At 38.4% G+C, this 12,362-nt stretch overlaps 1 protein-coding gene across 7 annotated transcripts in view; it reads left to right on the top strand.

Moving 5' to 3' along the window:
• Nucleotides 1–12,362, top strand: part of RBM6 (RNA binding motif protein 6) — an 87,529-nt gene that overhangs the window by 32,347 nt on the left and 42,820 nt on the right. For 5 of the 7 annotated variants that reach the window (XM_031470360.2, XM_031470359.2, XM_010978263.3 and 2 more), the window contains one exon: nucleotides 7,883–7,956. The exons of 1 other annotated variant lie outside the window; for it this stretch is intronic. In XM_031470360.2, the coding sequence (XP_031326220.2) occupies nucleotides 7,883–7,956 (74 nt within the window). Of the gene's footprint in view, nucleotides 1–7,882; nucleotides 7,957–8,020; nucleotides 8,338–12,362 lie in introns of those variants that run through there. One more of the 7 variants, XM_031470367.2, reaches the window with a different exon arrangement.

The raw sequence follows: 12,362 nt of genomic DNA, 5'->3' as shown, positions 1-12,362 counted from the left end.
GAACATGTTCTGGAAAGACATCAGTGGAAAGCAGTGTTTGCCTCCATATCACATAGGCAGAGAGATGATAGATTTTTTTTTCCTTCTGACACCAGCCAATTCTGGCACTAAGTAGGTGTCCTATAATTTAGTTCAGTTCTGACACTAACCACTCAGAGTTAGCATCAGACTCCACAGTTTTAAGGCCTCAGTCACACAAGACTGCCCTTACTTCAGGCGTCATTCACAAGCATCAGATCCCCAGGTTACCTGTACTTCTGTTGGAGATTCTTACAACCTCCCACCCTCTTCAGGTTTGATAATTTGCTAGAATGGCTCACAAGACTCGGGGAAACACATAGCCAGTTTATCATAAAGGACCAGATGAAGAGGTAGATAGGTACATAGGTCTAGAAGCATCCTGAGTGTAAGAACCTCTGCCCCGAGGAGTTAGGGTGCACCCTCCCAGAATAAGGATACATTCACCACCCTGGAAGCTTTCCAGATCCCATCATTTAGAAGCTTGTATGGTGGTTCCATTATGTAGGCATTGTTGATTAACTTATCTGCCACTGGTGATTTATTCAATCTCCAGCCCCTTTCTCCACTCTGGGAGTTACAGAACGAGGCTGAAATTTCCAAGCTTCTCATCATCACATCTTGGTCTTTTGATGACCAGGCCCCATCTTGGAGCTATCTAGGAGCCTACCAAGAGTCATCTCATTAAAACAGAAGACTCTCACTGCCCTTATCACGCAGGAATTTCCAAGAGTTTTAGGAGCTCTTGCCAGGAAACTGGAACAAAGGCCAAATATCTTTCTATGATACCACAGATGGGGATCCTAAGGCTGCATCTGGCGTGCCTACTTCCTTTAGTCGGGCATCAGTTCTCTATTACAGGGCATGATGACCTAGGCTCTTAGTCTGGTCAGCGTGAGTCTCACAGAATGCCAGTTGTCTAATAACTCTTCTCGAGATGCTAGTTCACTTCTGGAATAGGTAAGTAAGTGGCTTCGCTAGTGTGATTGATCTCTGTCATCTTGAACAGCTTCTAGCTCAGAACCTTCCCAGAGTCCCTTAATTAATGAATTTTCCTTTTTATACTAGGACCAAGGCAGTGGGAAAGAAATGTCTATGGGCCATATTTTCCTTCCTGGTCGTAATGAAAATTGCTTTGTGATCTAGAGAAAAAGCAGATAAAGTTTTAGTATACACTAGAAATCAGTGAGGAAATTTCCATCAGTGCTAAAATTTTAGCAGATACTTAGAGGCAGATTTAGTCCCTAATACTGCTTTATAATAGAAGCACAGGGATACTGAAATACATTATCTCAGGCACCCCTGAAATGATCCTCCAAAAGAGTTACCATCATTGCTACTTGACGTATGGGATAGCCCAGTCCCACAGAGAAGTGGCTTGACTGAGAGCCTGCGGTTAATTAGCTGTAGCTTCTTGCCTATGTACAGAACTACAGAAGTTACTTTTCTTGTGTGTTGCTCCAGTGAAGATACCCACTACAAGGCTGTGGCATTGACTGAGTGCCATCATGTGCCAGACATTATGCTGGCGTTTGGGATACAGAAATGAAAAGACCTCACCCCCTGATCTGGGACCTCTCTTGTTCTGGGGTCATCTCTGCATGGGCAGTTTGCTTCAGCATTGATGATGCTCCTCTCTTGGGTGATCCTTTTGCTTTGCCTGTACCATCTTTCCTACCAGGCTGGAATGTTCTTAGCTGGGGAAAAACTACAGATCTTACTCCTGATGGTTGCTCTGTAGGTTTTTTTGTTTGTTTATTTTTAAGTGAACAAAAGTTGAACTAAATCATTGGCTCTGTAAAGAATAATTGTTCCCAGATAAAAAAAAAGTCCTGGGGATCTAATATACAGCATAATGACTATAGTTAGCAATATTGTATTGTATATTTGAAGGTTGCAATAAGAGTAGATGTTAAAAGTCCCCATCACAAGAGCAAAAAATTGTAACTGTGTGTGGTAATGGATGGATGTTAACTAAACTTATTGTGGTAATCATTTTGCAGTATATACATACATCAAATCATGTGGTATATGTAAAAGTAATGCAATGTTATTTGTCAATTATAGCTCAATAAAAATAAATAAATGACTAATTTTGACTTATGAAGTATCTTGAGATGGTCCATGTCTATCTACTTGTCATAACTGTTCCATTAGACTAAGCTCTCTGAGGCTAGGACACTCCCCTCCACTGTGCTCACACAGCACTGTAAATGTCAATGAAATTGAAATGAATTGAATACGGGTGAGAATTTCCTAACAAATGTTAGTCTGGGCCCAGAGAACCTTCATCAGGAAGAAGTGACCCTAAGGTTAATGCTGGACTTTGAAAACTACTTGCAAATACAAACTTAAATAAATAAATAAATAAATAACCAGTTGGTGCAGATGGAGAGCTAAATAAAATAGAACCATATACAGTTTTCAAAATTTAGCAAATAATCATCAGTGTATGTCTTCCTTGTTTCATCTGTTTTATTATAAACCAGCAGTCCTTATATGCATAGTTGAAAGGGAGGGAATTGTAAGTGCTTATAAGAAGTCAAAGTGATAGATTTCATGTGGGCCAATTTCATTCTTCCCAGATGGTAGTTTGATGTGTAAATCAGATATTTTCCTAATTTTCATAATGAAAGCTGAGATTTTAACAAAACAAAGTACCTGTTGAAAATCTTTCACACAGGCCTCCTTTGTCATGTTATTTCCTCTGATAGGAATTCAGATACCTGGATCTATTCTGTTTGGTTTTTGTTAAAATCTCCAACATGCTAATATTTTACTTTCCTTCTAAACACCTGTATCCCCAGTGAAATGGAATTAGGAAAGCAGGACTGATAGAACTAAGCCCTCTTAAATCTCTATTAAGATTTTTCATGGTGCTTTTTTTATTCATAATGCTTTTTTCCCACATATTATTCTCCTTGTTTAGAGAGGAAAACCCCTGCGGTTTTCTTTTTCCTCAAAGATACCCAGTAAAATTTTTTAAAAATCTCTTTTCCCCTCTCTCTATGTCTTTTAAAATTCCTGATTCTTTTTTTTTTTTTTTTTTTTTTCCATTTCATAGTTGGTGTATATATTCTGGGCTTTTTCAGAGCCAACCAGTCTGCTTCTAATGGGAGCTTCAACTGGACTTGTTTATGTTAATGGATTTTTCTAGATCAGTTTGAGTATAGGGCTGCTCATCTCATTTGCTTAAATAAATCTTGTATAATCGTTATGAAAACTGGGTTGGTATAGACTAACACGACTTGAATAGTCAGGGGCCATGTTTGTCAGCATCACTGAGGCAGCTTTTCTAGGGGCAGAGACTAAAGAATTATTAGTTCTGGGATTGATTATTTATCAGCATTTTGTTTTCTGTGCCTTGTTTTCCCTTAAGCACCTGGTTAGCTTTTATCACAGATACTTTTTGGGGGAACAGGCAACCAACCACATGGTAAATGAAGATGGAGAAGAGTTGAAAACTTAACATTACCTTTATAGATTTCCTTCCCTTGCCCTGTTCTCATCCCTCTCTGCTGCCAAAAAAAAAAAAAAAAAGAAGCATTAACATTTCTATGAGAAATCTATATGTTTAGATTAGAAAATGGAGTAAGATATGCTTTTTAATAGTCACATAAACAAGCACAAAGACCCATCAGCCCACCAGACTTCTTCCCAGCGTGTGACGGTGGAAAAGAAAGGTAATAGAAGAGACTTTTTAAATTGCTCTTTTTAGGTAAGAATCTGTCTAAGGGGCTTTTAACTTTGAGTTTACCATCTTGATGATTCCAAAGGGTTCTTAGCAGTTCTGAATGCAAGGTTGGTTGGTAGTTTTCAGAATGTTTAGGTCTCTGAGTGGAATATCTTCTATGTCAACTAGAACATTTTCTGTGAATTTTGTTTTTATTTTTGTTTTTTCAGGGTTTTTTTTAGGTTTTTAGGGAGGTAATTAGGTTTATTTATTCATTTATTGAGGAAGTACTGGGGATTGAACTCAGGACCTCGTGCATGTTAAGCATGCACTCTACCACTTGAGTATACCCCCCCCCTTTTTAATGAATTTTTAACATTTGAGAAATTATTAAAAATCACCAGTTATCTCACTTAACAATACAACCACTGTAATCATTTTTGTTTACAGTTGTGTCACATTACATCATTTTCAGATTTCTGTGTATTCACCTGTGCTTGCTCAACCCCTCTGCCCTGTTTCACACTCCGTTTTCCCTCTCGTGAAATAAGTATGAGAGGTTGAGGTGTGACTCAGCTATGGCTTCAGGTGGTCTCTGTTTCTAGTTTTCTCTGAGTGTGAGCATTCACTGTGCTGGCTGTGAGTCTGTTATTTAAAGTGATATATTTTTCATACGTTATGGCCCTTAAATGCAAGCCAACCTCTTCATCTGGTGTCAGCCAAAAGAAAAGTGAGTGATCTGTTGCGACGCTGGAGAAAAGACTGGCAGTGTTGGACTTAACCTATATTGAGAGATGGTATGTTGTTCTTCACCCTGGGGTGTTCAAGTATGATTTTGACAATGCATGGTTTTCATCTCATATGCTGACTTTCACCTCTAACCTCTGATTTAGATATGACTTCATTGTATTTAATTCCAGTCCTTTTCCCTATATACATTTTAGATAATTGTTCTCATTTTTTAAAGCTTTTAAAATGTACTATATTAAATATACTATATTGGTATCGTACCATATTATAATTTTTATAACTGTCATTTACAACAAGAATTTTGGGCTTATGTCTTTTAAACTGTGACATAGTCTGTTTGTCCTTTTGAAAGAATTTTGATAGCCTTTATGTTCAGTCCACGAAAGTCCTTTAACTGCTTTCTAACTTGGACACTTGGGCCAACTCACAATGGCTCTGCCACAGATATTTTAGAACTAGAGTAATCGTTGTGCTCAAATTTCAATAGTTCTTAACTATAGACATAGTCTTATCTATGCTAAGGCATGTGGGATCCTTTCTGTGATTGAGCTCTGTAGAGTTTGAATTCAGATTTATATTAGATAGAATCTTTTTTTTTTTTTTTTTTCAGTACAGGCTCTTAGTAAAGGATGAAAGGCTATACAGTATAGTGGTTAATAGCATCAGTTTGAATCTGGACTGCCTGGGTTTGAAGCCCGGTATTGCTACTTACCATTGAGGTGATTTTGAGCAAACTACTTATTCTTTGATTGCTTTCCTATGACAGGTAAAATGAGGTTAATAATATTTACCTTATAGTATAGTCTTGTGAGGATTAAATTGTTATATGTAAAGTTTAGAATATACTCTTGTACCAGTAAGTGCTATGTAAATATTACTTGGTATTGTCACCTGTTTTGGCAATTTATGAAAATCCTTGTAGTACAACTATAAGTCTTGGACACACAAAGTGCCTGGAATCAAGATTGGGTATTTTTTAATTTTTACTTATTTATTTTTTAAGTTTTAGGTATTATAATTAGACCTTAAATTTCTATTTTTGTTTGATAGCTAAAGTTTCAGGCAGAAGAAATTGAGTGTTGAATTTGTGAATTTAATATTATATTTGAAGTACATTGTTGACATACAGTATCTCAGGATTGATGTATAGAGATGCTATTAGTGCTCATTATTTCTCCCCTAGGCTGTATCTTTTCCTTCCCAGTGACATAGTTTGTTTGTCCTTTATCAAAGTGTGAATGTTGTCATGAAATCCTTTCTCTCTATACACAGATACTTTGCGCTCCTCTGGGCCATAGTAGTTACTTCTTTAAGCACAGAAAGGAAACTCAGAGCTTTGCCAATTTGTTGTTAGTTCCCTATGCTTTTCATTTTGGCAGCTGTGAAGAGGATTAGCTTTACACATACCTGGACGTTCCTTTGATATATTCTGTAGAGGTAATCATCAGTGCATCTGCTTGTTCCATGGCTGCCCATTCCTGATGGACATGCATTTGAGTGTTTGTAGTAGATATTTGGTGATAAAAATCACCTTAGTTGTTTCTGCTATTCTACAGTGTTTCCCAAGAACATTCAGAGCCCTGTACAAAATGCAGAATGTTCTTTGTATGAGATGTTCACTGAGTTTAATCAAGAAAATCCACTTGAAAGGAATTTAGTAACAAAACAATTCCCACTGTTAACAGGACATGCACAAGTACATACACTGTTTCTCTAAAGTAGTTTCATTTCTTCAAGTAGTTACAAATCAGAGAAGACTGATTTTTGTGGTAAGTTTAAATAGTGATTTTGGGGGTTCTTTTTTTTTTTTTAAGCTTTTAAAAAATTTTAAAATGTTTTAATTGAAGTAATTGCATGTCATCCTTGGAGCGGGGGACACTGCAATCTTCTCTACATCATTCCAATTTTAGTATATGTGCTGCCGAAACGAGCGTAGTTAGTTCTAATCTGTGTTGGTCAAAGCTGTGAAATCAGGTGGAAAGTCTCTGTCTTACTAAGATGGTGCTCAGATTTCTGGTAGTTTTCTTCTCTTCTTCCTGGTCATTTCTTAAAATTCAAGGCAAGAATCAAATTATGCCATTGTAACATTATATAATGACCTTGGAACATTTAACACATCTAAAGTCACAGCTTTTACTACTATCATTAAAAAACATTTCAGGCCATTCATTCCATGTGACAAGGAATCCAACTTATTTCACTAAGTTTAGTCTATTTTTAAGTTATATTTTCTATTGCCCTAGTTTTTGTTTGTTTGTTTTTGTTTTTACTTTCTTTGGAGGGGCTTTGTTACCTTCATTCAATGATACCGGTTTCCTATTGTTATATATACTTGGTACTCAAAATTGACTTAGGTTTCACGTGGTTTCTCCTTCTCTGAGTTTTATTTCTTATCTGAACAAATCACATCTTTTTCTTGCTAATACATTTGAACAGTGTTGCTCTTAAAGATGAGCTTCTTTGTCCTGTGAGGCATTGGAGGAAGCATGGAAGCCACTTGTGGAGCATTACATTAATAAGTGTTTTTTTGTAGTTAAATAGTGGCAGTATCAGGGAAATTATAGGATGGCTTAGTATTAGAATTTATTGGCTTGTAAATCCCATGACTTCCCAATCTCATGGGTCATGAGAGCCACAAATAACACTTGCTCAGGAGAAAGGTGGACGGTGCTTTATACTCTAATGGTATGTACAATTCCTGAACAGGTATTGATTGCTAACAATTGCTATCTCTCCCCCAGCCTAACCTACCGCCAACTTTGTGCATAAGCACAATTTTGGACCCAGCTATTTGTACTTATTTATGCTTTTACACCTTCTTCCTTTCATAAAGATTTTAGCTGGTTTATGACTTGAGTTGAAACAAGGAAAAAAAGAGGAGACCTGAAATGGTCTATCCCTTGCCAACCAGAAGCCTCCTGTGGTATCCAAACAGAATAGTTGCCTCAGTCTGTCAGCACTTCTCTCTTTGAAGGTGGTTTCTTCTTGAAAAGTGGTGACTATTAGCATAGCTTTGGGATAATTCTTCTCCTTCCTCTCTCAGGATACATTTTTTTCCAGATACTTTTCTGTTCTTGTTGATCTTGTTTTTCCAGAGGATTCAGCCTGTGGTTAAAATGTTTTGGGTCCCCATTTGAATTTTCTGTGGAATTACCCAATTCTGGGGGTACCCTCACCAGATCATCAGTGCTAAAGAGGGCAAAGGATCTTCTTGGTTAATAGAAAAAGCCATTTTGGAATGACTCTCTAGGTCCAGAAACATCTAGACTTTCCTTCAGTACTTTTTTCTGTTTGGGGTAGCAGCTTGCCTAGTATAGGGGAGGGAGGGCCTAGCTGGGAGGGCTTGTGTTTAAGGGGTTCAGAAACAGGGGATTTAAGTGTGTCTTTTGTGTTTTCAAAGCACTAACACCACTCCCGTCTGTATTTAAATGCTGTCCCCAGGTTACGACTATGGCTATGTCTGCGTGGAGTTTTCACTCTTGGAAGATGCCATCGGATGCATGGAGGCCAACCAGGTTGCTTTATACTTCGGTCAAATGATGCTGGAAGGATATATTTTTTACGTATGGGGAGGGAGGGTTTCAAGTGACTCAACTTTGGAAAGGTACCAGAAATCTATATTTGGAGCGTACCACATTCCATCCGAAGAGTGGTTGTGAGGAGAAACTTGAAAAGAGGCTGGGAAAAAGTTCCTCTAGAAGAGTTAATGGGTACAAGAATGTATGTTAAAAACTAGTGCCCAATTACAGTTGGACCATATTTCAAAGATAGTAGATGGGAAAAAAAGGACAGATCCAGAGTGCTTCCCTTTGGAGTGTGACTGAGATGGGGATCCAGACGCAAAGGATGATCCTTGACTGTGGTCTCAGGGTAACTTCCTGGCACAGGAATTCTAGGTCAGTACTTAACACCCAGACTGAGGGTGAAGACAACTGATGGCAACTGCTGTGGCACTCAGGTCCTGCCTGCATGTGCTACTTTTGTAAGAGGGCCACTGGGAGGAGAGAGTTGTTGATTGTGTGTATTGCATTCATCATTGTTCTTTGCAAATTGGAGTTTTGTACTCAAGTTCTTAGCCGCATACAGTCAGAGTTGGTGAATCTGAATCTGTATTTACCTTATGTTTTAAACACCTAGGTATATTGCTTGCCACCTAGAACTGTCATCTGGGTCTTGAATTGAACCCTGCTTGGGAGTTTTGGGAGAAATTATGGAATGGATAGAATCCTTCTTGTCATGTTCCCTTAGGGAAAGTTGTTTTCTTTGTGGTGTCTTAGTTCCTCCATCTGTAAAGGGAGAGAAAGAAGCTTAGTGATAGAGTTTGATTTTTAGGTACCCAGTGCTTGTACTTAACAGTATGAATGTGATGTACCCAGAATCATAAAAGAAGGCTCTGCCAGAGAATAGTAGTATTGCATGGAAACTCTTCCTCTTTCATAGCCCAGTGCCCTTTAATCAGCTTTGTTCCATTCAGCATGGCTTATTACACTTAACCTTTTCCCTTCTTTGGCCATGTTGTCCCCTTGCAGCTATGGAGATGATATGCTTTAAATCCTTTGGGAGTAAGCACTAATTAGAGGAATCTCGACGTATCTATACCTATTGTTAGTAGTAGAAATACTGCTAGATCCTCAGAGAATGGCTGGATTAGGACCATATCCCCTTGACAGAGTTGTTGTTGACTGATTTATTCAGTATACATCGAGTCAGTCATTTAACAGATACTAATTATGTGTCAGAAACTGCTACCTGCCAATATTTGGAGAGAAGAATAAAGGTCCCAATATGTATACTTATGGTTGATTCCGTTCTGACAGTGTGTCCTAATTTGACAACACTCATTTAATTCACAAGCGTCTTGTTTTTATCAGTGAATAATCTTTAAATCCTTTGCCATTGTGCTAAAGAATACTGTGAGTGGTGGAAACATAAATGGGGGAGCCATGGCAGATGCCATCTCTTTTGTACCATCCTCCCAACTCCTAGAGGGATGTTGCTTTTTATCAGAGCTATTCAATCTTCAGAAGAATAGTGTTGTGTTTTAACTCACTCTTGCCTCTATGCCAACAGAAAGTCCTGTCTAAAGTATCTAACCTCCTAAAGAGTAGTATCAAGTAGAACTAGGGCAGCCTTCTTTACAGATAAGATTTATCCTTATGCCAGGTTTCTTCTAGAGCCACACCTGGAAAAAATGTTCATTTACACAAGCAGTGTCAAGGGGATGTGGCCTTGTAGATATCTTTTCCCCAAACTTTCCACCCATTCTATGAACACTCTTAGAGTTCCTGGATGCCTCATGAATGACCCTTTCCCAGTGAATAGGACACCAGAATAAAGCAGGAGCAGGGTGAGGATTTTTCTAGGTGTGAAACAGAATGTTTTGATGGGTATCCATCCTCATGTATAGGGTATCATATGGCACTCTGCAAGAGTGCAAGTAAGAGACAGACTCTGTCTTCTGGTACTTTATAATCTCAGACTAAGAAAGGTGACAAGAGATTATGTGGTACTCATGGATCCCATAGAGAGTTCTCTCAGATAAGCTCCAGATTTCTGTCTGATCTCATTTCCAATATTCATTAGAGTTATTTTTTAATAAGACATCACCATATCCTAATTCATTCAACCCCATTTCCCAGTTTTTTTTTTAAATTGAAGTTGATTTACAACGTTGTGTTGGTTTCAGGTGTACAGCAAAGTGATTCAGCATATATATATATTTTTTTAGATTCTTTTCTGTTGTGGGTTATTACAAGATACTGAGTATAGTTCCCTGTGCTATAGAGTACGTCCTTGTTGGTTACCCATTTCCTAGTTTTTTATTCTTCCCCTAGTTATGGGACAGAGGTCACTGCCATGCAGTAGAATCCTCTTCTGCTGAACTGCACATACTTCATGATTCAATCAGTATTCTTTTAATAACCTTTACCACAACTCAGACGTGTACAAATCATTTTGATGGGAAAATTTTTGAGAGGGGACTTTTTGTAACTAGGTAGTATAGCATAGGAAAGAGGAATGTAGGTTCTGCAGTGATGTTACTTCCTAGCTAGGTCGTCTCTGACAAATTTCTTAACCTACCTCAGCTTCAGTTCCCTCTGTTACCAGTGCATCATGGGACTCTGGTGTGGATTAAGTGAGATCACACATTGATGAGTGCCTGCTATGTGCCAGACACCTTTCTGGATGCTGGAGGTGCTGCAGTAAACAAGACAGATTATATAACTTATGTTTTAGTGATAGAAGTCAGAGCATGAACAGTAGACAAATTTAATGTATGATAGTGCTAAGCGCTATGAAGATAATGAAACAGGGTATTGACAGAATGCATATGAGGGCAGTTCTAGATGAGGTGGTCGGGGAGCCTTCCTGAGGAATAACATTGCATTTGAGTAGTGACTCTTGGTGAATAATGTATACAGAACACTCAGCATAGCATCTGGTACCTAGTAAGCATTTGAAATTAGACAGTCATCTCCTCCCCCTCTTTTTCCTCTTCTTCATGTCAAGTAATTTCCGATCATAATTCTGGGAAAAAATATTTTTATATCTGGATATTCTTTAAGGCGATGGATATGAATCAAGCACCCAATAACACAGTAGTTGAGAATCTTATGAGAGGCATATAAGAATGTGAGGTAAGAAGTCCTCACTCCTTAAAAGAATAAGGTACAAATGTTTGTGGAAGATGTCTATTCATCCATTCTTGTTCCTTCCAAGTTTTTACCTATAGACCAAATTGGTACAGATTCTGAGTCACTATCTGCTGGGCACCTCTGAGTAGTCAGTGTGTATGCTTCTGAGGAGGTTTATATGAAATGCCTTGGGGTGAGTTTTTTTTTATAACTCTTTGCTATCCTGACTCTTGATGTGAAATGTCTTTTATTTATCACTGACAGGTACTTACAGATCTAGGGGAAGGGGATAAAGGAACCTTCTGCCAGCTTGCTTTGTCAGATATTATGGTGTATGTGTGCCATAATGAGGTGGCTCAGGATGATAACCAAGACCGATCTAGCCCTTTCCCAGTGCTTTAATGGAGACATCAAACTAGTCGGATGCTCTGCAGCAGTACTGAGCATGGTGGCTAGGGGGATTCATCAGGGCATCACTCAGCCAATAGCTATCTGTCTGGGGAGTTAATTTCCAACAGAGGTCTGTCAGCTCATACCTTCATCGTCTGTCTAGCAAGAGTGGAAACTCAACAAACACTGTGAGGCACAGAGCCTTTTATTCCATTCCCTCCTGAGAAAGGTATTTCTAGCAGTGTCATGTACCTTTGGCTTTCTTTATTGTCCAAGTCCCTGGGGATTGAGGTATGACTATTATCTCTTTTTGCTGTGTGTGCCATTGTACTGGAACTTGGGAACAGGAGTATAAAGCATCATGTTAGAGTATCTGTCTCTTTCAGTGGTTGCCCAGTTGTGAGTACGAGCTCTCTCAAACTGTTGTCATTTGATCTGCAGCTTTTTATTTTCTCAGATTTGCTGGTGTGATGTTTACTGCCTATTTCTGTTCCACCAAATATTCAATAAAATGCTTTTATAAAAGGCCTCTGGGAGAATTCATTTTTCTGGAGTTTTTACTAAACTTTCTTAGCATCAGTGGCCTTCTTTAACCAAAGATGACTTGGCTATATGACAGAATCAGCCTGACTTTATGAAGTGCACCGAAAATGATGCTGTTATCACCTAACATGAAAATTCCTTCAGACACTGGCCTTTTCTGGTGTGTGTGTTTGGGATTAAGGCTGTAGAATATATGAAGTTTTATGAAATAGTGTTTTTGTGTCAACAGTTTTAAGAGAGTTTGGGTTTTTGAAGATACCAGGATGGCCAGGGTGTTTCTGAAGGTGTATGAAGCAAGCCAAATCTTAAATGGGGTCTGTCCTTGTGATTAAAATGAGATGAATAAGGAAAGC

This window comes from Camelus dromedarius, chromosome 17, assembly GCF_036321535.1.
Source record: "Camelus dromedarius isolate mCamDro1 chromosome 17, mCamDro1.pat, whole genome shotgun sequence".
Taxonomy (NCBI): domain Eukaryota; kingdom Metazoa; phylum Chordata; class Mammalia; order Artiodactyla; family Camelidae; genus Camelus; species Camelus dromedarius.
This window is presented reverse-complemented; position numbering and strand designations above follow the sequence as displayed.